Source organism: Leuciscus leuciscus (assembly GCF_965113295.1).
Source record: "Leuciscus leuciscus genome assembly, chromosome: 14".
Lineage (NCBI taxonomy): Eukaryota > Metazoa > Chordata > Actinopteri > Cypriniformes > Leuciscidae > Leuciscus > Leuciscus leuciscus.
Genome location: NC_138738.1, coordinates 30,975,735 through 31,000,790, shown reverse-complemented (window position 1 = coordinate 31,000,790; position 25,056 = coordinate 30,975,735). Strand labels below are relative to the sequence as shown.

The following is a 25,056-nucleotide window of genomic DNA, read 5'->3' as shown; positions in this document are numbered from 1 at the left end:
GTTATTACTCCCAGCTGCGCATTCAAAAAGATGAGGGAGATTAAATATGCACTCTTACAACCATCTACAACTTATTAATATATAAAGTAAACCTTAAAGTAAACATTGTCATAATTCATATTTAGATATGTACATTCAGAGTAGATCATAACCGATTCCTTGGACTAAATGCAAACTGCTCTGAAACCACAAGCCTGTAGAACGTGCATATTTTTAGACCTCTTAAAATGGTTATTAAGACTTTTCTTGAAACATTAAAGATATTTAAGACGTTTTATAACCTTAAATTTCAAACGGAATTTAAGACTTTAAGGACTTTTAACTGTCGTATTATTAGAAATAGTTTTAAAGACAATCAGACTTCTATGTATTTTTAGGTTGACTGCATAATCTGCTTTTTTAATATGTGGATTTTTCTTGGATTAACTTAAAATTGCATTTAAATCTTAACACTCAGATCCTCCTTCCATAAAAAAAGCTTGTCTGAGAAAATGGCCAATGTCTACAGTTGCTAAGGTAGAAATGTTCAGCAAATGGTAAACCAGAAGTAAATGTTTAAGTTAGTTAGAGTTTCAGAGCGCTTACCTCACTCTCTATGTAGGGAAATTCAGACACAAGGCGTTTCCCCAGAATGGGCCATCTCTTGCCTGTCACGTGGGCCATCTTAGCTACTTCAAACGCTCTTCCTCCGTAGGTGGCTGCCAAGTGCTGGGCAACCTGTGAGTTTAGAAAATAAAAATGTTATTCCTTAGGGCTTTATTAACTGTAACCACTTGTAACTGGTGGTGGGAAGTTACTTTGCAGGAAACCCACAGTAACGATGGCTAGTCTAAGATTTTAAACATGTTCACTCCGGCTGTAGAGATGTTTTCTTCATAGTTCTTTAACTAGCTTATGAACTCCTATGCTTCGTTAAGCATTCTGACAAATAAACACGACCCCGTTTACATCGATTCAAACTCTTCCTTTATATCTCTGACCAAAGGTCAAGTGCTGTCAAAAATATCTGCATGCTGACCTTTTTAAATATGCTGGCAAAACAACATCCATGGTAGCGCTACGGCTCCATCAAGCTCTCGCGCTTCCAAACAAGGGTTTGCCAGACTTTCGCTTCCCCACAGAATCATGGGGGACTGAAGCGTTATAGAGCAGTTGAACCTGCTCCAAAGAGCTCTGACTGGCAGAATGCTAAGCAGTTAGGCTTCAAACCCACCTCGTTTTCCAAGCCGTAGTCTTGAACCAAGCGAATGTACAGGGTGGGGGTCCAGTCCTTCCCACCCTCCAGCATCAGACCGACCGTCCTGCTGGGCCCGGCAGAGAGGTTATGAGCCTTTATGGCCGCATCAAGTGTCTCCTCAGCCATGGAACGATAGGTTGTCCACTTCCCACCTACAGTAGACAGAGTGTTATTACGAAATCTTTATACGACCTCAGTGGAACACTTGTCAATAACCCAATTGCCCGATTCCTCATTACAATACAAAGTTTGTGTTTTTTTTTAAAAAACTTATTTTGTTTTATTATAATTTTGGCATTAAAAAAGAGTGTTTAATGATCAGAACATACACTACTGTTCAAAAGTTTAGGGTCAGTAGGATTATTCAAAACGTGTCAAAATGTGTCAAAAAAACAAACACATTAAGTGTTCTTTTGAAGTTTGTTATTCATCCTAAAAAAAAAGTACCTTGGTTTCCACAAAAAATATTATTAAGCAATTGTTTTCAACATTGATAATAATAAGAAATGTTTCTTGAGCACCAAAATCAGCATATTAGAATGATTTCTGAAGGATCATGTGACACTGAAGAGTAATGATGCTGAAAATGAATAAATTACATGTTAAAATATAGTCAAATTGAAAAGAGTTCTTTTAAATTGTAATAATATTTCACAATATTACTGTTTTTAATGTATTTTTACAAAAAATAAATGCAGCCTTGGTGAACATAAGAGACTTCTTTTAAAAACTGTAGTGTATTTAAACTGTACTGTATTTTAGGAGCCATTCATACATCAATAATTTCAAACTTTTTCACACTGTACAAATTCAATTAAACCATTCTAAGGAAGAAAATATTTCTAAGAAAATGGAGACCAAGGCAGAAATTATTGGCACTGACCAGCAATGGTGACGAGTCCGCTGTCGCTGATGTTGACGATGTGGTTACGACAGATGGACTGTGTGTCTTTGGAGTTGGGGTCGGTGACCAGCGGACGAATGCCACTCCAGGCCGCCAGGACATCCCCTCGACGCACTGAGAACCAAAGAAACCAGAAACGCTGACAATCTCTGACAGCTGAAGTGTGTGTGCCGTGTATCTGATTGACAGGGCTACAATAGGCTACGCTATTGTGTGTCGTACATGAAAATGACAGTGATGTCTGCAATAAAAGCTATTTTGTCTGATAAATGACCACAGGGGAACATGGAAAGCGAGATTGTCCGTAAAAACTTGAATTGCTTTGTGACTTTGTTAAACCAACAAACCATTACTAGAACATCATGTATGAGTCCGGAGTCAATTTCCCTATTGTGGTGACATCCCAAGCATTAATTATTAAGAGGGAGTTGTGTATCGATCTGCGGTACACCTGCCACTGTAATATGCAGGTTGATATTTCTGAATGGGGGAAAAACATAGACAGCACTCTCATTATCAAAGGGCATCTCTGAAACATTTATGACAAGGCTAGGGAGCTCAGCAGACAGCAGACTTGGGAGACCAATAACACACACACACACACCTTGAGTCTAAATGAACCTCAGCAATAGACCGCTGGGCTGTCGAATGCATTCAAGTAATCTAATTCTCAAGGGGAGAATTCAGTCCATTTCCAAGCTGTGGAATGCACTCGGAGAGTTCTCGAAGAGTCACGATCGCCATACCTATTAGGGATACGCAATATATCGGCAATCATATTGGTATAGGCCAATATTAGCATTTTAAAATTACTGGCTGAAAAGGGAAGCTGATAATAATAATATCTGAGTTAATAATGTTCTAACAGCAATTTGTCTGTAAACACTAAAGGGTTAGTTCACCCAAAAATGAAAATTCTGTCATTACTCACTCACCCTCATGTCGTTCTAAACCTGTAAGGCTTTCGTTCATCTTCGAAACACAAATGAATTTTTTTGATGAAATCTGAGAGCTTTCTGTCTTTGTTGTTTACCACAACTGATGTGCGAGTTGATGAATGTTTATATGTGAATAAAAGCCTAAATTCAATCTATTCATCATTTAAAGAGATCAGAAATCAGAAAATCTGGAGTAAACCGCTTGATTCATACTGTATGGATTAGTTTTACGATCTTTTTACAAACTTTTTGAAGCGTCAAAGTGGTAGTTGCGTAGCTGTCAATGGAGGGACAGAAAGTTTGCAGATCGTATGGGTTTAGAACGACATGAGGGTGAGTAATTAATGACAGAATTTTCATTTTTGGGCAAACTAACTCTTTAAACACAAAATTAAATGTAGAGTTCACTCTGTTTGTACATTTGTTCAAGAATAATCTTGTGTTTTATCTTTCTAGGGTGTTTTTTCCTCACCACACGTTTACTGGTTGTATGATAGACTTTCTGTAAAGCTACTTTGAATGACATTTATTTAGTAAAACTTCAATGCAATAGAAAATAAATTTGGATCATATCTGGAGTGTTTGATGCATATTTGGTTAGTTTCGATTCAGTTTTTCATTTTATTCACTTTTCTAGATTGGAGCTTTTCTAGATTTAAAAACGTTATAGATTTATATCTGCCATCTAAAACATAAAACAACTATTGGTAATCAGCCAGAAATTCTATATGGGTGCCTTTCTATACATTTACCCTCCTTTACATTGATCATTTAATCAATCAACTGTTTAAAGACATTTTTGAATGAGAATATATATTGGATTTTTTAATATCTATTTTTTTTTACTTAAAATGTCTGTTCATCTCTGCAATCATCCCTCTCTTTCTCTCTCTCTCTCTCTCAGACAATATCTCTACTTGAGGGACAAACAACATCTTGCCGCAACACTGTCAGTGTGACAAATATCCCAGAGTCAAAACCCTTTAGCTGCCTTCAGTAGAGCAGTTCAGTCCAGCCTCAACCCTCCATCCAGAGGCAAGGTCTCTGTGTCACTCCTCCATCGCTCAATCCATCCTCCTTCTCCATGATCTGCTTTATTCACACTTTCAAACAACCCTCCCAGGTCAACAGAGTCGCCCGGTCACTCATTCTTGCCCGGAACAAACCCTTCCACACGGCAGCCGTCACATTGTGCTTTTTGAGTATACATTCTGTTAAAAACAGCCAGATGACTTTCTACAGTAGCTGAAAGACAGCAGCGCTGAATGAGATAACGAGGCTCAACAAACTCCCAACAATCAGAGAAAAGAGGAAGCATTTTTTGCGAAGGGAAAATTAGTTATGAAGCTAATCAATCAAGCAATCAAGCCCGCATCCACGGCGCTTTGAACAATTAGAGGGCTGCGCTCAAAAAATCAATACCTCTGCTTTCAGAGGGAGACGCTTGGAGTAGTTATCAGTCCCAACTGGTTACTCGACTCAACACAACCAATGCAAACCTACCTCTCTACTCATTTACATGCATGCAGAAATGAAAGTCACTGCGAGGCTTCTACATTTGGCTCCTCAGATTTTTGAGTCAAGTGGATTTTTTCATGCAACTAAGAAAGTAGTTATTTGCATCTTTCTTTATTAAGTTGCACTTAATTTGAGGTCAGTGCAATTGTTTTTAAAGCAATCAATACTTTTAGTCAGCAAGGACACATTCAATTGATCAAAAATAACAGTGACAGTAAAGACTTTTACGTTGTTACAAAAAACTATTTAAAAAAATGCTGTTCTTATGAACTTTCTATTCATCAAAGAATCAGTTTTCACATAAACATAAGGCAGCACAATCATTTTCATTTTTATTTTCAATAATAATAAGAAGAAATGTTTCATGAGCAAAAAATCTGCATATTAGAATGATATCTGAAGGATCAAGTGACACTGAAGACTAATGGATGATGGAAATTCAGCTTTGGCACAGGAAAAAAATGACATTTTAAAAATATATTCAAATATAAAAGTTATTTTAAAATAATATTCCACGATATAACGGCTTTTACTGTGTTTTTTGATGCAGTCTTCCAAGAAACAAAAACAAAAAACAGACAAAACCCAATCTTTTGAATGATAGTGCATGTAAAAATTTGGTCAGTTCAATTGAGTCACACCTTCTGCAGACTGTTTGCTTTGAAAATAATAATAATTATCTAATCATGTTGCTCAATCCGCAAAGCTGATTGACAGCATTTCCTGTTGCCTTTCCATAGTATGGAAGTCAATGGGGTCCAACATGTTTGGTTACCCATATTCTTCAAAATATCTTCTTTTGTGCTCAACAGAAAAAAGAAATTCATACAGGTTTGGAACAACTTGAGGGTGAGTAAATTATGACAGAATTTTCCTTTTTGGGTGAAATATGCCACCTCTAAAAAGACTGTGAAAAGTCACAACAGAGTCTGAGAAAACAGACCTTTTACAAGAATAGTTTTAAATTAATTTCTTTTTCGAAATTATCTCATCATTCGGCATTTCTTTTCCCCAAAAGTACTAAAATAATGACTACTATTGCATTTTTAAGGCACCCCAGGAAAATAAGGTAAAACATGTACCTAATAGACATCATACTTCCCCAATTGATTGATTACATTAAGAACTGCAAACATGTTTGAATTCCAGGTTTCCTAAAATGTTGTTGAAATATGCAAATGAGACATTATAAGTAATTAAATATGCACTCATTTGCATACATTTCCAGTACAAAAATCTGAGCATTGGATAAAGCCAGTTTCTAAAATATTGTGTCTTTTTTTTTGACATATTAGAGTCAAAGGTTTTACACAGGGGATTTTGGATATCTCTTTAATCACTAAAGCCCCTTTCACACAGAGATTCCGGAAAATACACGGATAAAGTGACCCGGGATTTGACCCGGGTTCGTTTGATTTTGGTTCATTCACACTGCCAGTGATTTTCCGGAATCAGAGAGTGCGTTCACACACAACCCGTAAAAATGCCGTAAAGACACGTGACATCGATGTGACTTGTAATCTCAGCAGCGTCTTAAGTTTGCTTATGAGCTGCGATCTCTCTCTCGAGAAACCACGCCTGTGCATTTGTTTCTCTGATTCGATTATAAACTTGCGCATTACATACCGTTTCACAGCTGGAGAACGAGTCCGGCTTCAGCGTCATCACTACGACACGGCATTATTACGGCTTTTGTTCACACAGCGCGCGTTCCGGGACTGAACACGGCAATGTTACTAGGTCCCGACCCGGTATTGATCCCGGCATAAATCCCGGGTCGAGTTTGCGTTCACACAGAAGGCGCTCTGGCAATTTGCCGGCAATTTGCCGGGTTCAAAGCGCTGTGTGAAAGGGGCTTAACTCTGCAAATGCTCTTAAAAAGAAATGTTTACCATGTTTTTTAAAATCAGTCAAATGATATATGAACAAACTTCAAAACTTCAGAATATAGATAGGAATAAAACTGTAAAGTTTGGTGTATGTAAGTGCATGAGACTCGTTTTGAGAAACGGCCTGTAAAGATATGTATTGTAGTTGAAATCTACAGACACAAATAGATAAAGTGCAATAAAAAAAAAAAAACACTTAAAAGTGCATTTTGGATGTTTTCTTTCTACTAGTCTGAAACAACATTATGAAAAGCCAAATATCCCCTAATCCCCAAACTGACCAGTGCATGAAAAACAAGTGTTTTGCCTGTAGTGTCTTCCATTAAAAAGATTGTGAGTTTTCCTTTTTCTCTAGGTAAAGCGTTGTCAGCATGTCACGTTTTAAGAGCATTCTAAAGAAAAGGCATAGGCAGGGTTATATTACCTTCTACATCAGGGCTGAGGTAATTGCGGACTTCGTTCAGGATAAAGTTGATGTCATCCTCCATAGGGATGGGATGGGCTGTGACTTCAGTGGGCGTGTCTGTCGTGCCGGCGATAGTCATCTTCTCCCAGGGCAGGAAGAATATGACACGGCCATCACTGGTGGCGGGGTCTAGCAGACCCATGTTGTCTGGGCTGTAATCGGGAGGAGGATACAGATGTACGTCATCTCTCTCTGCACTGTCAACACCATTTAAAATACACTGGAGGAAAAAGAGGTAGAATAAGTTTGAAGGATTCAGCGAGGTACCTGTAGTATCCAGGGATGACAATGTGCACTCCCGCACTAGGCTGGCAGATGTTGGGAGTTTTCTGGTTGTCCATTTTGCGCAGTGAGTCAGTGAAGGGGCCGGTAGCGTTGATGACACATTTGGCACGAACGTCAAACTCTTGCCCTGTAAACGGCAGAGTGAGGTGTTACTCTGAACTGTGCACAGCTGACCTGATCCCAGGGGTCATTTGCTAAGAATGGAAGATGAATCTCTTGATAAAAGGATGAAAAAGGGTCACTGAAAGGTGATGAGTTAGTGCTGGTTTGTGGTAAAATTCATCTTTAAAAGAAAGCAAAGATTCAAGAGACAACCTGTATGTAGACTTTACATTAAGATCTGTCAATATTTTGATTATTTAAATTGGTCATGTGTTGGTCACATTTACAATTTCTTTGCTACTTTATTTGGCAAAAACCAGTCATTTCAATAGGAATCCACTCAATCTGAAATTTCGTGTGAGGGCGAAAGACTTACCCACGCAGATTTCGCACATGTATTCGTCGCGTCGACCAATAGAAAGCTGCTTGGTTTGAGTGTGACTTCAGAAGTGACTTCTGTTTGAGCTTTGAACTTCATAAATCGTGACATCATTGACAATATACTATGTACCTTTTTTTGTCAGTGAAAATTCTGCAAAATTTCGCTAATGTGACCATACCTTTTTCTCTGAATGTAAGCTTTCTTGCACTAAAATAGATGATTTAGCTTTCGTTCTGGGCGAATCTCACCTGTGATCATGTCTCGGCAGCGGGCTCCACAAACTTTCTCTTGGCCTGTTTGTGGATCTGGTTTCTTTAGCAGATGAACCACCTCTGTGTAGTTAGCAATAGCAGCACCATGACGGGCCGCTGAAAGAGCGATGGCCAGGTTCATACGGGCGTCGTTGTGCTGTCCTGAAAAGAGCCAGACAGTACTTAAACTTAATTCAAATAACGCTAAGTATTAATACTATTCCTAAAACTAAAAGGAAACTTTTTTTTTTTTTTAAGGGAAAAAAAAGTCAGTTTTTGGCAGTACATTTCCCCATATAACTAGAATCTCTAAAAATGTGTTTGTCAGATTTAGCTAACCTCTTAACTTTAGCACATTTTTGTAAAATTGACCCAAAACTATAGCCACACACACACAATATATATACTTCTATTGTTTTTATATACAGCTAGTTAAAAATACTATAACCTAAAATTTACCCTAAAAGAGAACTTTCTGCATTGTTTTAATTTTTAGTTTATGTACTTTATTTACTGTTTTTACAAATTAGCACGCCTCCAAAAGGAGGTTTTGTCAGATTTAGCAAATTTCTGGGTACAAATTTGTCCCCAAAATATGGTTAAGTAGGTACACAATGATTTACTGTACATGCCGAGACCACTTAGTTAAAGGGATAGTTGGAAAAAAAAAGAAAATTCTGTCATCATTTACTCACCCTCAAGTAGTTCCAAACCTGTATAAATTTCATTCTTCTGCTGAACACAAAAAAAGATATTGTGAAGAATGTCTGTAACCAAGTTGATTGGCCCCATTGACTTCCATAGTTTTTTTCCATACTATGTAGTCAATGGGGCCCATCAACTGTTTGGTTACCGATATTCTTAAAAAATATCTTCTTTAGTGTTCAGCAAAAGAAAAAAAAAAATTCATACAGGTTTGGAACTATTTGAGGGTGAGTAAATGGTGACAGAATTAAAATTTTTGGGTGAACTATCCCTTTAAGACTTTGCTTCATGACTGCAATGTTTGAAGTGGTGTGACGGTGTTCAATATTGTTACAGGGTCATTCGAGGCATTTAAACAATTTCAGACACATTTGAAACATGAATTACAGGAAACCTTGAAGCCGACGCGATATCACTCTATTACGGCAACTAAAGAGCTACTAGAATTAGAAAACGCCTCTGTGTTCTCGATGCTAAAGAACCAGAGGGATAGGTAACCCACGTAAGCATGTCTAATGCTAACACATGCTCGGGGCAACTCCACCAGACAATAAAATAATAACACAGGCAGGAAGCCTGTTTAAAGGGCACACTTCTCAAAGAATAATGTGCAGTGAAGGAACCAGCATGCTTTGTTAGAGATCCCATGAACCTGCGCTCTGGGTTTGCGCTCACGGCTGTGCGCTCAAATCATGATGCAGGAAAAACATCCAAGTTGAGAAGGATAATGCGCACATAATGCATGTTGGAATATTGTTAATATCACGTAAGAGGGCGAATCGCAGCTCACATGGAAAGCTCTGTCCCGCAGCAGTAGATAGGAAACGCTTGGCTGAGCTTGAATGTTTATTAGAGTACAGCTCGCAGGTACGGCGAAAAGAGCAGGGCTTTTGTGCTGCGAGCGAAATTATAATGAAATAAAGAAAACGTGACATTACAAATGACTGAAAACGCAGATAAGGGAGTTTTAGCATCAGATTAGATTAATAAAAAAGACCTACAGAAAGAATGAATGACATATCATAGCGGAGGAAGGATGTGACAGGCGGCCGTGCACGCGGATGAGATAGTGAAAGAAAGAAAAGGGAGAGAGGACTCAAGGAGGATGAGGGACAGGAGCAGAAGAAGCGATGCGAGTAGGGGAAAAAGAGAGGGAGGAAGAGAAATAGAGGGAGGCAAATAGCGACAGGCAGGCTGCGATCTCCAGCGGAGAAGGTCAGATTCGGAAATGTCACGGCCGTGATTGTTCCAGATTGAATAATTGGAGAGAAAAGCCGGCTGACAACCCAGGGGAAGGAGGGATGGTGGGGAGGGAGAGGAGGAACGGACGTGGGGAGAAGAACGAATAAAACCTCTAAACTGTCATTACAATCGCTGGTTTTCGATTCTCCACACACACACATACGCAAATGAAGGGTCTTTTTAACGGCACGTAAACACGCGGCGGCAGGGAACAGAGCATCCAGACGTCTCTTCGCCTCTGTTTCTCACACAGATGGACGCGATGTGACAGATCGCTGCTCAGATAGCCGCCGCACTCCCCCAGAATATCAGCTGCCCGCGCACCCTGCGAGGGACCGTGTGTATCAGTGTGGGCCAAATGTAGTTTGACAGGAAGCACCGGAAGGCAGGGGTGGAGGGCGGGGCTTGTGCTGCTCCGGACGGGACCTTGAGTAAAGGGGACACATTCTGCACACCCAGACTAACCAGGAACATATGGAAGTTTTGCCTGGTGGCAGCCTCGGGCGCAGACGGGCCAACAGAGACACGGGCACAATGAGCCAGTGGCGGTTTTCCAGAGATTATGCAGGAATGTCACATGACAAATGAGCTTGCACTTATTGCCGCACACAACGACAAATGACAACAGTTATGATGTTTAAATGATAACAAATAATGAGTTGATCACTATGATCACAACTTTTAATAACTGCTTTAACAAGCCTAAATGAAATGAAGACATGTTAGCTAATTGCATGATTTGTATTATCTTAGAACTGTAGATTTATTCTATATAGACATTACTTGGACACAGTCAAATTGTAATGTAGAAACATGCATTTTCTGTAAGGCTGCTTTGAAACAATATGTATTGTGAAAAGGCTATGCAATTAAATATGAATTGAATTTTACTGAATTGGCTTACTAAAAGAAAATGATCTCTCTCATTCTCCCTATAACATGCTTACCAAAGGCAATAATCAGAAATGTTTTTATTGGTTTAAAGCGCAAAAAAATGATTCCTCTCCTATTTCTCGCTGTCATAGGCTAGACCCTATTTAGCAGGGGCGTCTGCGCTCTATTCCAGTGAAATCACAAAATGAAATGCAATCAATAAGCCACTGTTACTGATATGCAACTACTGGCAAACAAATGCGAATAATATATATATATATATATAGGGTGTGAATCTATGGGTCGACAGCAATTCAATTCGAAACACAGCTCAATCCGATTTGATTGTTTAAAGGTCACATATGTAAATAATTAAAAGAGAAAAGCAATATCAACTAGAAGATTGAAATGTTTATGGAAGCAATGATACCAGTAAAACAGAACTTTTTATCTAACAGCAAGGTTTCCATGCAGGTGAAAGGTCCCCCCCCCACATAAATGTGTCATTATTGTAGTATGTACATACTATTCAAAAGTTTAGGGTAAGACACATTTTTTGAAAGAAATGATTACCTATATTCAGCAATGATGCATCACATTGATCAAAAGTGAAAGAAAAGACCCTTATACTGTTACAAAATATTTGTATTTCAAATAAATTAAAATACCAGTTTCCACAAAAATATTAAGCAGAACAACTGTTGATGATAATAATAATGATAAATGTTTCTTAAGTACCAAATCAGCATATTAGAATGATTACTGAAGGATCATGTGACACTGAAGACTGAAGAAATAAAAAAAACATCCTATAATAGATTAAAATAGAAATAATTATATTAATTGTAATAACATTCACAATATTACTGTTTTTCTGTATTTTGATCAAATAAATGCAGCCTTGTTGAACATGAGACTTTCAAAAAGATTTTTTTTAATCTTACCGACCCAAACTTTTTATAGAATTAAAATTAATTACTACAAATTAAATTAATTAATTCATTATAATTAACCAAACCAAAATATATATATATATATATATATATATATATATATATATAATAATTCTAGAAATCAATACATTTTTTGCATTTTAAATTGGTTTTTGGCTAGCAGAGATTAGAAAGAAAAAGAAATTGTGCATAGTTACAGCTCAGCTCTGAATATCATATTTTTAGATCACACTCAAGACTGAAATCTTAGATTCGTTCCTGCTCACCATCATAATAGACAATGGCTCCCACGAGTTTGTCTTTCTTCAGCATAGGGAAGAGCTCCAGTGCTTTGCTCTTGCTCAGGACATAGCTGCTCTTCAGACAGTGTGATCCGGCAACCACGTCGTACATTTTAATGCCGGCCCAGTAATACGGCAGCTGCCACCACCTGGTTAGAACATGTCCAGTAACAATGACACACTATTACTCTGTTTCGGTTGACAAACATGGCTGAGAAAAATGAATTCAGCAAATGCACACTCACTGCATTTAAATATACAAACAAGGATTTTGTGAGTACTTCGCAAAAAAAAAGAAAAAAAAAGGGTTCTCTAGTCAAAATGGTTCACCAGGCGGTCTGTTTGCTGGTCTTACAGGGGTGACCAGTTAAGCCTGGTTTAAGCTTTTTTTTTTAGCTGGGTTTATTACTAATTAAAATAGATATGGTTGAACATGGGCAGAATTGGATTTGTCCAAGTACCGCCAAGTCATATATAGCACCTTGTGACATTTGTTTTATGTTTAAAAAAATCTGACAGGCAAATGATATAATCTTGAGGTTTTTCATTTCTGTGACCCTTTCACACTTTTCTGGCTGCTTTAAATATCAGAGCAAGACATAAATGCCACGAGTAATTAGTAATGATGATGGTAAGGACAGGAAGATCCTTTAAAAACCCAGAATGACAAGGGGCAGAGACTGAGGAGGCGAGAGGTTCAGCATTGATCCACACAATTTCCGAACACCAACTGCTACGGGTGACCATATGAAAGGTTCGATGACATTTCTGTGAACTTATCAATGGATTTAAATACAAAAACTGTATTTTATGCATCTAGGATGTCTCCAGTTTTTCTCTTTAACTTTCTGCCATCTAAGCCCCATATTGTATGTCCAATTTTTTCTCTGTCAATGAAGAGTGTTTTTATTGTCTGACTTTTCTGGTTGACTGGTTTTCTTACTTGTAAACAGGAAGCATTATGGGTAAAGGTGCAGACAGGTGAGGGGCGATGTCCAGCAGATTGGCACGTTCATGAAGAGCCTCTTTTACCATCATGTACTAAGATGGCAGAAATAAATCTGTTAATCAAAATGTCTGGGCCAAGAGAATTCATGTACACATATTTTCAGGGTATACTTGAGGTGTAAATGTATGTAATTTATGTTGTAGAACAAAACATCAAGATTTCTTCAATTCTTATTGATGTTAATTTAATCATAAATTGAAGAAACCCTACTCTAAAAACCCATAGGAAATGTTCAAATCGTTGAATTATCTTCATTTGGAGGCTTCTGACAACAAATGTCGATATATGCAATTAATATAAATATGATGTTATATTTCGCTGTCATTTTACTTCCTTTTAAATACTTAATCATATTTTAAATCAATGTTATTTTAGAATCATTGAGATACTATTATAGTTTTCATTAACATTTTAAATTAGAAGTTTAGGTAATTTGTTGTTTTATGTTTTATATTGTTTTTTTACGTTTTTTTTTATTTTTTTTTTACATTTATTAGTTAAATATGCCTGCAAAGTTTTTATTAATTTTTATTCCAGTTTTAGTTTTAGTTATTTTAGTACATCAATTTAAACTAAATGAAAATAAGAAATCCTGCCTAGGCAACTAGCTGAAATACATTTTATATATTATATTTTTTTAATGCTTTTGGTTTTAGCTTTACTTAACTATAATAACCCTGCTTTAAATGTGCAGTTTTAAAATTTGGCCAACGACCGGTTTTGACTGCAGTCATTTTGAGTTTAAAATCCGTGTGTTGTTATTTCCAATTATAATTTACACATATTGAAATAGTTGATGGTCAAGTTTGAGTTATTCATCCTCCGGACTGATGCCTCAGATCTGCAGCTTCCTACAAAATGTTTGTGCTTCTCTCTGTCTGTCTGATAGTTGCTCAAAATGTCACAGAAGCCTTGCAATCCTTCTTCTAAATATTAGGGGCAAATAGGGAAAAATGGGGCCTTCACCTGCTCATAATCTAGTTTCATGATGGCTTTCTGCAGATAGCGGACTCCTCCGTGAATGAGCTTGGTGCTTCTGCTGCTGGTGCCCGATGAAAAATCGCTCCGTTCTACCATGGCGGTCTTCAGATCTGGACGAGGGGGCACAAAGACAGGTAAGGAACAGATTAGACAATGCACTGGCATTTTAAGACCTTATGGTGCCAAATATTTAGACTGCAGCTGCTGTCATTTACATTTGGCTTTCTCCACTCTCTGTGAAATCACAACATGCTTATTGCACCCAGGCACATTCTGCCTGGCCTCCAAAGCTAAATACAACATCTAATGAGAATAAAGAATCTTTGACAAATCCAATATAAATCATCACCTTACTTTTTTTTTTTTATTAACACTAAAAATGTGTATGGCTCCATTTATTAATGGACTGAAACTGACCTGCACAATAAGCACACTAATGCACAGTTAATATAAGTACAGTAATATATCAAAACTTTGTCAAAAAAAGCACATACTTCGTGTGACAGCATCTAAGGCACATCCTGAGCCCGTGGCTCCGCCGCCCACCACCAAGATGTCAAACTCCTCTGTGTTTCGTAGTGATGAAAGCTGTTCCTCTCTTGTTGGGAGAGCATCTTTAAACGGCACCTTTAGCTCACCCTGCGCCTCGACATATGCTAGCCGGGCCTGAACACATCCAGCAGGTACAAAACCAAAAAAGAACATTGTGATAATGTGCTCAAATGCATTACAATAGGCTTTAGGCTCTTTAAACATGCAATTCAGTCTTTCACAATTGTAGATTGAAACCTTTCAATAATTCATTTTTTTCTAGACTGATCTTTAAAATAATAATAGTAATAATTAGATGTAAATTAAACAAGTTTAATTAGATTCATTTAACAAGACAATTACACAGATGTCTATAAATGTACTAGTGAAACACTGAACATGCACTTTTCATAATATCACATAGAGACAACATAAAATATATTTGATGAAACATTATGTTAGTCGCCATGCCAAGACAAAGGAATTAAGTGGGATGCATTATTGGTAATCTCAAATTAGTGTTGAGATCTAGTTCAGTTAGTTCAGTTCACATCTAGGTTTCAGTTCTAGTTTTACTTTTTAAGAGAGTTAAAAGCATTCATCACATGGTCACTCATTATGGCAATTTGCACTGTGACCTTTCATATCATAACAGACAACATTATTTGATATTTTATCGTTAAGCTTGATATCAATTTAGGTATATTTAAACTCCCAAAATACAACTGCTTTATTTTATTTTATAAATCTCCTTATCAATAAAAAAAAAATGGTCACACTTTAGTTTGGGGAACACATATTCACTACAACTTTGCCTCAATAAACTCCCAATTTATCGCTTATTAATAATAGTTATTGTAATAGGAATGGGGTAGGATTAAAGACTGTTTATCAGTACTTATAAAGCACACATTAATGCCTTATTCTGCATGATCATATTCTACATCCCCTAAAGGGATAATTCACCCAAAATGTTAATTCTGTCATCCTTTACTCACCCTCAAGTTGTTCCAAACCAGTATGAATTTCTTTCTTCTGCTCAACAGAAAATAATATATTTTGAAGAATGTCAGTAACCAAACAGTTGATGTGACCCATTGGCTACCATGGTATTTTTTCCCCCATACTGTGCAATTCAATGGGTCACATCAACTGTTTGGTTACCCATATTCTTCACATTATGTTCTTATGTGTTCAGCAGAAGAAGAAAAATAATACAGGTTTGGAATAACTTGAGGGTAAGTAAATAATGAAAGAATTTTCATTTTTTTAGTGAACTATCCCTTAAGGGGATGTAGAATATGATCATGCATAATAAAGCATTAATGTGTGCTTTAAGTACTAATAAACAGCCAATACGCTAGTAATATGCATGCTAATAAGCAACTAGTTAATAGTGGGAATTGGTCCCCAAACTAAAGTTTTACTGAAAATCGGATGTGTTTTTGTAAAGTTAAACAGAGAAACTGACAGTATAAAATTGTGAATGAATAGCCGCCAATCTATCAGTCACATGAAGGCCAATAAAGTCTCAAACGTAAAATTGAAATACAGTAAAAACAAGCCTAGGTAAAACAAGGTGTCGAGGGTTTTAGCCATGATGAAACGTTTTATTCATTTTTTTTCTTTAGCATTTGGCCTAAATGATTACATCAATCTGCCCCCAAAAGCCCGTAGGGTCCATTTGACTTGCAAATGACCAAATGAGCGCAGGCATTTGCAATTTAGACAGTAATAGCACGTAAAAACAAGATTCAGTAATTAGTGTCTATTTCCAAGGACAGACATATTTAAAACATCCGCACACTATTAAGAGAGGCTGTCCTGCAATCAGGACAAGTGCATGACGGAAACACAGAATTTCATGCAAATACGCAATCGGCCACCGCAGAGTGATACTTCAGCAAGAGTGTAACAGTGCCCTTGCCATAGAGCAGACAAACACACACACACACACACTCAACAAATTAACATCACAATCCCAAAGATTAGCATCTGCCACATGCATGATTGCAAGCAATTTTTGAAAGAAGATTCGTTCTTTCTCTTTTGACTTTTGCTTACCCATTTAGGCTGCATTGAGATGACACGAGGGACAAATAAACATAAATAAATGGAGAAACATCAGAACAAAAGTTTGTGTCAGTGAAACGCTTAACATGGGATGCAGATGAGACGTGAAGAAGGTGATCTGACTGACTGCTAATAAAGTCGTTCATGTTGGTGACATCTGAGAAACAAATCTCTGCAAATCATATCAGTAAATTGAAAATTGACAGTTAAGAAAAATATCTAACCTCAAGATATTCAATAACTCTTTTTTTTCAACCAAATTAATCGTGTAGTTACAATCTCCATGGCAACCACGTCCTTGAAAGTGCATAATTCTCTCGCTCCCTGGAGTTTCATTGGGATTGGAACAGTTGAGATGCAAGATAATGGACAAAATGGGTTTGGGAAGATTTAAATAAATGATGAGAGAGAAAATCAGGACTCCCATTGCTCTTCAAGAGTCTGTCTTTTTTTTCTTCATTTGTTTCAGAAAGCCTTGTTGATTATCTTAATCTACTTGACCTTCCGTTATTTGGTATAGCGTCTAAACAGACGAGACCCCTGGGGTTCTTACTAGTTTAAATACAGACAGAACATGGTGTGTGACACACTCCCTGATGGCGTGAATGGGGATCAGATTGTTCATGATTACATATTCAAGAGAGATCCTTTAAACAATGTGTGTATCACTGTTCAAGTGTAATCTCCCTTTAGCAAACAAAACCTGATTTTAATACGGTAGGGTTTGGAGTTTGGAGACCTAAGGGCCAAGGCAATACCTAAAGGTACAAATGAGATTTGTAAATGTATCTGGATGTGCTAGGTTTAATCTTAATAAGATTTGTCACACACATTCATGAAATCTGTTCCATGAGGTTGTTGACCACATGAAAACATACATAAGCCTTCATGAATTATAATTAGGGAATACTTACAAATAGATATAAATTGATACAAAATACAAGGCCTGAGTTGTACTGTTCTATGTGAGCCGATTAAGCTGTATCTTTAAGGTCGTGCAAACACACAGAGAGAGCATTCCTGTGTCAGGACAAGACATGCTGCGGTACAGATGGGTGTGAACAGCTGTGCTCTGTGTATTCTGCACTATAACCTGTAGGAGTCACTGTATGGATGTGAAATGTGAAAACAAAATTCTTGGTATTTGTCAAAAGAATTGGCCAATTTAACTTTACATTCAGACGGAATAAGACAGACTCAGAGCAACAACATTGGTGCCATTTACTGTAAATACATACCTGATTCTTCCTGTATTCAAAGAACTGTGATAGGCTGAAGGCTGTTGCTAAGGCTCCGCCCCCTATAAGGGTTCCTTTCACTGCCTTCCTGAAAGCCATTGATCCCTGAAACAGATTTAGAAGATTGATGAATAAATGCTTTTTGTAACTTTTTATTTGTCCAATATTGGATCTACAGTATTTATCTGCCTCCTTTCTGGTTTCTTGAAATTAAACTTAATTAACTAAAAAGAGCAATTCTCAAATATTTACATTTTTAAATATAATAGAAAATATTAGAGAGAGCGCAAATAAAACATAAACCTGCAATTCTGGTAATGAGGGGTCATATACATTATATAAGTCAGTCATATTGAGAAACTAAAAAGACAAGAAAAACAAAGCACTGACTTCCCGGTCACATTCACTGACCTTGGTATGAGATAAAACAAAACCCGTAACAGTTGCTCAGAATCTCCCCGGTGTTCGTGTCAAACTCACAACTGTCAACTGTCCAAGTTCAGTTCGTGTAAATGACTACTGTGTGAATCCTAGAACTGACAGGTTCTGGTGAAGGTCAAAGTAAACCTATAATATCTCGACCTGATGCTCCAGGTAGGGATGCAAGTCATATCACTACATGATACTAGAGGAAGTGAATGAGTCATTTTTTACTACACTGTTTGAATTCACGCCTGTCCCGCATGGCCTGTTTATGGCCAACCACGAGCAAGGGAGAGAGAGGAGCCACAATGTCTGAGAGGGATCTTACAAGTTATTATTTCACCAGTTCGTATACGAGAATCAAATGAATATGAGAGTATAGGCTTGAGTGTGAACATTTAGACTGATTCTGGCCAAATTCAGTCATATGTTCAATGTTTAAAACCCTTCATCAAAGCATTTTCATTTTATTAGAAACAACAAAACAAAACAACAGAACACATATCAGCAGTCAGCAGTGATGAATACAGACTCGTGTAATCTATGCAGTCCATCACATGAACCTATACTGACATCGAGTCAAATCATCACCGATCGAATTCACTGCAAATTCATAGTAGCCTACGATAATCGATAACATAAAGCAAAGCCTACAGCTATGAATTGTACTTATGGTAAAGCATTGTGTAATGCAAATATCTTAAGAATACACACACTAGGCTATGGGCTGGAGCAACAGTGGGTGGCTCGCATCCAAGAATAGACCAACGATCGACGTTAAATACAGCAAAAAGTATGGCGAGACCCCTGGTTTTTACTTACTGATTTTGGCGACGGTGATGATGATGATTTCTAAAAAGGAAAATCATGGACAGTGAAGGTATCAACTGTGATGTTACAATGTTTCTGATTCAGGAATCCAGGAAGTACAATGACAGGAAGTATTTGACAGACAGGTGGATGGACAAATCAGTTTAGAGGATTTAAAGCGCTCGTCCAATCAAATTTTGGAAGGCGTTTACAGGCATCTAATTGTAGACGCACTTGGAATAGAAAGGCGTTTTGTAAGACCATCTTTTATGAAAGAGGGACGGTGCACAAACACACCCAAGACACTAGTTAACCCCCAGTATTCTACTGTTTATCTCCCAGTTAAACAGTAGAATTTAGCAACACATTAATTTAGATTGTATTGCCACATGTATTGTTATAACATATGTGTAGCCTGCAGCTAATTTACTTTCTCTATTATGTAATGTTAAACAATAGCTAAACTGAGGCACTAGGACTGCAGTAGGACTCAGTAGGAATGAGTGCATTTTGGAATGTTTTCAAATTATTATTTTTTCAGAGGGATCTTCACAAGGCTTTTTTTTTGTTTTGTATCGTGTCAGTTGCACAGGTGAGACTTTCAGCCTAAAAAAGTTTAGCGCGACCGCATCAGGCGTCACGGAGTTGGAGCTGCTGACGTAGCGATGACGCAGCTCGCTTCAGCCCAAACAAAGTTGCCTCTGTTACAGCGGGATTCCCTTCTCACAATGGAAACCCTTCACCGCTCAGAGAGAGCAATGGAATCAGATGAAACACATCCTAAGCTATTGAAACTTTCCCTAAGCATGATACAGGTAGAAACAGATATGGCGTCACTATTTTGAACTGTTTAGTCCTGCATCCGTAGATTCAAAGAGATAATCCGATTTAATCCGTTATAATGCGAAATATTTTATTTATGTTATATATATATATTTTTTTATCGTTTTGTTTATGAGCAAATAAGACTCATTTATAGATTTTCCTCGCATCAACTATACAACTTGCATTAAATGCATTAACTTTTCACAGTAATTTTAATATTTAAATTGAATTTTTAATTTGTGTTTTTTTTTTTTTTAAGGTGTGCTGAAAGAAGAACATTTAATTTGCCAGCAATCATCGCTGCATGCCTTTATGAATTTGATAAAACGGAAGATAGAGTCTTTGATTTATGTTTATGCTGACTGGCGCTTCCACAAAATAGTAAGCTACTATTAGTATCCTACAACAACAAAAAACCCACTTCATTGCTTTCTAATCAATGAGATATGATCTCTTGTAGGTGGTTTCTATATTTGGAATTGGAAATTTTGCGCAAGAAATAATTTGTAGGAAATTCATCCCATTTGACCCAGTGGACAGTCCCGCATATGCAAAGGCGCAGAGGATTGAATTGCGCACAGTGCGCAATGAGCGAGCTGAAGAACAGTCCCTCTGTCCAGTGATCAGCGCGCGTCAAGGGTTGACGCGCCTGACGTCACTCCCTTTTAGCACGTGGGCTGTGGCATTCAGAGTTCTCATAAACAAAGGCACATTGCGCTCGGGCTCCAGTCTTCACGAGCAGTCGAAGGAGTAAGGTGCGCAAAGGCATCGGCTCTACATGCAAACGGAACTTCTATCAACAGGAACAGCTACATGGATACATCATTTGCAACTCTTCTAATAGTGACTTGAGGTATGTAACAGAGAATAGATCCACCAATAAAACTGTTTAAAATGCTTTTCTGATTTTTTGGCAAGATTGTAAAGCTACTATAAATAAATAACCGTTTCTTAACTTTAGCCATTATTTTTATCATATCATTTTTAATCTTGCCAGCACAAGGTAGATTTTCGTCTAGTTGAAGTCATCTGAGTGCCTTGATTTCACAAAAATATCAAGTTACTCGCACTGTCGTGCTTAAAGCGTTAGATATATGCAGATCTTTTTAGACTTGGAAGAAGAATAAATGATGATAAAATATTTCTTTACCAGAAAAGCAACGGAAAGACACGCTCTGACATCAACCTGTGCAAGAGCCCCGACTTCAGAGACTGTTCCACGAGAGATATAAGTTGCAGGTGTGCGGAGGTAAACTGAAGTAGGCCAGGGAAATTGCATGTCAGAAAGTTTGCATACATACTTTCCGTTGGAAAGTCATGCGTTTCAATGTCTACATCTTACGCATAAAGTTAACAAGTGGGAATTTTTTTTTTATATAAATCAAATGTATTTGAATATTATTTCCAAAAGTATTAAACTATAAAACATGTGAACAAATATCATGCACCCTGTCAGAGAAAGCCATTACAATTGAGCTCTCTAACACTGCAGCCATGCCCTGCGTCCAGGCTCAGTATGGGACATCACCTCCAGGAGCCAGCCCTGCATCTCAGAGTTACAGCTACAACGCCACGGGAGAGTACAACTGCGACTTCCTAACACCGGAGTTTGTCAAGTTTAGCATGGACCTGACTAACGCAGAGATAGCTGTCACTTCCTCGCTCCCCAGTTTCAGCACCTTTGTGGACACCTACAGTTCCAGCTACGACGTGAAGCCTCCCTGCCTCTACCAAATGTCCCACTCAGGGGATCAGCTGTCCATCAAGGTGGAGGAGATACCCGCACACAGCTACCATCAGCAGCAGCATCACCACCATCATCATCATCATCATCAGCCGCACCAGGCTGAGGAGAGCATACCCCATACCGGACCTATGTACTATAAACCATCCTCCCCAAACATCTCCCAATCGCCCAGTTTCCCCGCGCCTCCACACCACACGTGGGAAGACAGCGGGTCTCTTCACAGCTTTCATCAAAACTACCTTGCGACTTCACACATGATAGACCAGCAGAGGAAAAACGCGATGTCTCGGTTGTTCTCGTTCAAGCAGTCTCCTGCTGACACGCCGATGTCAAGCTGCCAGATGCGCTTCGATGGATCTCTGCACGTGTCCATGGGCCCGGACACCCAGGGTGCGCATCGCGCGCTGGACAGTTTTGCTTTAGCGGGACCTCCGAGGAAACAGCACGCTGTGGGTTTATCCCATTCGCTTAACGTCGGACATCCCTTACTGGAAAGCCCGGTTGCCTCACCTCAGGCAAGAGGATCTCCGTCCAGCGAGGGTTTGTGCGCTGTGTGCGGGGACAACGCCGCCTGTCAGCACTACGGGGTGCGCACATGCGAGGGGTGCAAAGGATTCTTCAAGGTACAAGTTTATCACTAATTACTACAAGTCTTTTAACCAATTAGAGACATAATGGGTTTATTTTGCAGAAGGGTAAATGATTGTATAGTTTCATGGATACATTTGCAGGGTCTGAACTAGGTTGCCAGCCCAACTAGAGATTTGAACGAGGAGAGGCATGGTTTAGAACTGGGTCTACAGTATTTGTCTCAGTTGTATTGATTTGACCCAGTATGCACCTAGGGACACCTCCGTTCATCTCCGCCACCATTACTTTCGTCTAGAATTAAATTGGTTTGCGCTGAGAGTCGAATCGCGCCTAACCGAGCGTAACGGAACTCCCAGCGGTGACATTAAGACAGCACTTTATGTCACCACCGTGATAGAATAATCTCGCTAATCCGACAAGAGGGGTCGCGGAGAGAGCGTCGGGGGACCCCAAATTATGGCTGCCCACGGATCTGTATTTACCGAATGTCTGCTTTGTCCGGCCCTTGAATGTATTACGCAGCTTTGGGTTGGAGTGCAGGGTTTGAGTGTCCTATTCTATTGTAACTTCACACTGTGATTGCAGTTCAAGTTGTTGCCATGCGAATTGAGTAGATTTACATGCAATTAATACGCCGAATACATGTGCTGTTTCTTTCTAGCGCACGGTGCAGAAAAACGCCAAATACGTTTGTCTGGCAAACAAAAACTGTCCTGTGGATAAAAGGCGGCGAAATCGATGCCAGTATTGCCGTTTTCAAAAGTGCCTGGTCGTAGGGATGGTAAAGGAAGGTAATGTCAAGCACTTTTTCTGTCTTACATCTCAATTTGTAGGTGCAACACATGATTTCATTCAAGTTGAGCCTGTTATTATCACAGAGATGTTTCATATTGTGGTGCAGTGTTTATAACCAATATTTGTTTTTCAGTTGTGAGAACAGCCAGTTTAAAAGGTCGAAGAGGTCGCCTCCCCTCCAAACCTAAAAGTCCACAGGACATCCCAGTCTCTATGACACCCGTCAATCTCCTGAACGCCCTAGTGAGAGCGCATATAGACTCAAACCCCTCTATGGCCCGGCTGGACTACTCCAAAGTGAGCACAATGTTAAGCTTTAATGCATGCAATTATTTAAAAATAATTTTATTTAAAAATAAAATGATATATATATTTTTTTTACATTTATTGTATTAAATCCTAGTTTCAGACGAGTCCAGAGTATCACGGCGGAGGAGATGAATCTCTGCACATCCAGCAGTTCTACGATCTCCTCACTGCTTCAATGAGCATCATTCGCGGATGGGCCGAAAAGATCCCCGGGTTTACTGACCTCCCCAAATGCGACCAGGAACTGCTTTTCGAGTCAGCCTTCCTTGAACTTTTTGTGCTGCGGCTGGCTTACAGGTAAGCATACACTGTACATGATTTTTAACACACCTCGCTATTTGTTTATGAATACTTTTCAAAAGACAATTATTATTATTTTTTTTTTAGATCTAACCTGGCAGAGGACAAACTTGTTTTTTGCAATGGAGTGGTTTTACACAAGTTGCAGTGTGTGCGAGGCTTCGGGGAGTGGATCGACTCTATTGTTGAGTTTTCTTCTAACCTTCAGAGCATGAGCATAGATGTCTCTGCCTTCTCCTGCATAGCCGCTCTCGCCATAGTAACAGGTAAGACATGTCTGACCTTTTCCAAGTGATCCACAGAATATACAGCATGCTTCAGACCTCTGACGGGTTGTTTTTTTATCCTCGTAGAGAGACATGGACTAAAAGAGCCCAAGAAAACAGAAGACCTTCAAAACAAGCTAATAAACTGTCTGAAGGATCAGGTGTCCTGCAGTGGGGAATTGTCGAAACTGTTGGAGAAGCTGCCGGAGGTGCGCGCGCTGTGCACGCAGGGACTGCAGCGCATCTTTTACTTGAAACTGGAGGATTTGGTTCCCACGCCTGCGATCATTGACAAACTTTTTCATGATACCCTGCCGTTCTGAACATTCGACTGAACTGCGACATGTTCATAAAACTTTGATGATTCCTCCATGTGTCGGACTTGAAGAAATAAAACTGGCGGATGGTAGCCTATTTTTAATGTTCGGATCACGGCTGCCATGGGACAGTCCTATTCAAGATAACCGCGGAGGAAATAAATTATTCAGATATTTGAGGATAAAATATTATTGCGAGAAAAGGACTATTCTTATGCTTGTTTAAAATGTGTTCAGTTATATACTGAAAAAAATGCGGCGTGGTGGAAATGTATTTGTATTGTTACTCGTCATATTGTTTATGTTACCTGCAAAGCATTTATAACTTCAACACCTGTCATGCAAAATGTAGCCTAATGATTTAAGAGATCAGATCATTTCGACAAGGTACTTTATAACCACTAGCTAAGTCATTCTGCATTATAGTATAGAGATTGTACTGAGTGCACAAGAGGATTTTTAAAACTCTTATCTGCAACATTTCAGACTTCAGAGTGGATACAGACATATATAGCACGTTTTTGTGTTTATGATTTTGAGTAGTGAATTATATTGTTATTAAGACATGAATCGCTTTTTTACAGTTCAGAAAGTATGCATGGAATTCGTTGAGCTATTAAATTTCTCCAGCACTTTGTATTAATTTCATATTGAAATAATGTCCATGAGGTTTACGTGCAACTGGTTTCAAATTCTTAACACTATGCTTATATATTTCAGATCATTGTTTTCTATGATGTTATGGATTTTGCACTGCATTCTATGTTAAGCTTCTCTCATCTAGTGTATTGCTGAATAAACCTAACTATTATATA

The 25,056-nt window shown here is 38.4% G+C and overlaps 2 protein-coding genes across 8 annotated transcripts in view; one reads left to right on the top strand and one right to left on the bottom strand.

Moving 5' to 3' along the window:
• gpd2 (glycerol-3-phosphate dehydrogenase 2 (mitochondrial)) overlaps positions 1-19,247 on the bottom strand; it is a 31,790-nt gene extending 12,543 nt beyond the window's left edge. Inside the window, exons 1-13 of one of the 4 annotated variants that reach the window (XM_082136811.1) lie at positions 19,104-19,247; positions 17,859-17,963; positions 16,612-16,620; positions 14,511-14,682; positions 14,002-14,126; positions 12,970-13,067; positions 12,012-12,175; positions 7,970-8,134; positions 7,220-7,364; positions 6,911-7,104; positions 2,121-2,255; positions 1,214-1,389; positions 586-717 (exon numbers count right to left, since the gene is read on the bottom strand). In XM_082136811.1, the coding sequence (XP_081992937.1) occupies positions 586-717; positions 1,214-1,389; positions 2,121-2,255; positions 6,911-7,104; positions 7,220-7,364; positions 7,970-8,134; positions 12,012-12,175; positions 12,970-13,067; positions 14,002-14,126; positions 14,511-14,682; positions 16,612-16,620; positions 17,859-17,957 (1,614 nt within the window). In that variant the 5' untranslated portion in view covers positions 17,958-17,963; positions 19,104-19,247. Of the gene's footprint in view, positions 1-585; positions 718-1,213; positions 1,390-2,120; positions 2,256-6,910; positions 7,105-7,219; positions 7,365-7,969; positions 8,135-12,011; positions 12,176-12,969; positions 13,068-14,001; positions 14,127-14,510; positions 14,683-16,611; positions 16,621-17,858; positions 17,964-18,269; positions 19,016-19,103 lie in introns of those variants that run through there. The other 3 variants (XM_082136812.1, XM_082136813.1, XM_082136814.1) reach the window with 3 other exon arrangements.
• A 1,130-nt stretch (positions 19,248-20,377) lies between these two features.
• On the top strand, positions 20,378-25,056 carry nr4a2b (nuclear receptor subfamily 4, group A, member 2b). 4 transcript variants are annotated; one of them, XM_082137464.1, is made up of 8 exons: positions 20,378-20,769; positions 21,070-21,155; positions 21,409-22,286; positions 22,916-23,045; positions 23,183-23,346; positions 23,453-23,655; positions 23,746-23,924; positions 24,012-25,056. In XM_082137464.1, exons 3-8 carry the CDS (start codon positions 21,411-21,413, stop codon positions 24,245-24,247), a joined length of 1,788 nt encoding a protein of 595 aa, XP_081993590.1. In that variant the 5' UTR covers positions 20,378-20,769; positions 21,070-21,155; positions 21,409-21,410; the 3' UTR covers positions 24,248-25,056. The 4 variants fall into 4 exon arrangements, with proteins under 4 accessions (XP_081993590.1, XP_081993589.1, XP_081993592.1 ...); XM_082137463.1 differs by having other exon boundaries at positions 20,380-20,769; positions 21,070-21,165; XM_082137466.1 differs by having other exon boundaries at positions 20,382-20,769; positions 21,426-22,286.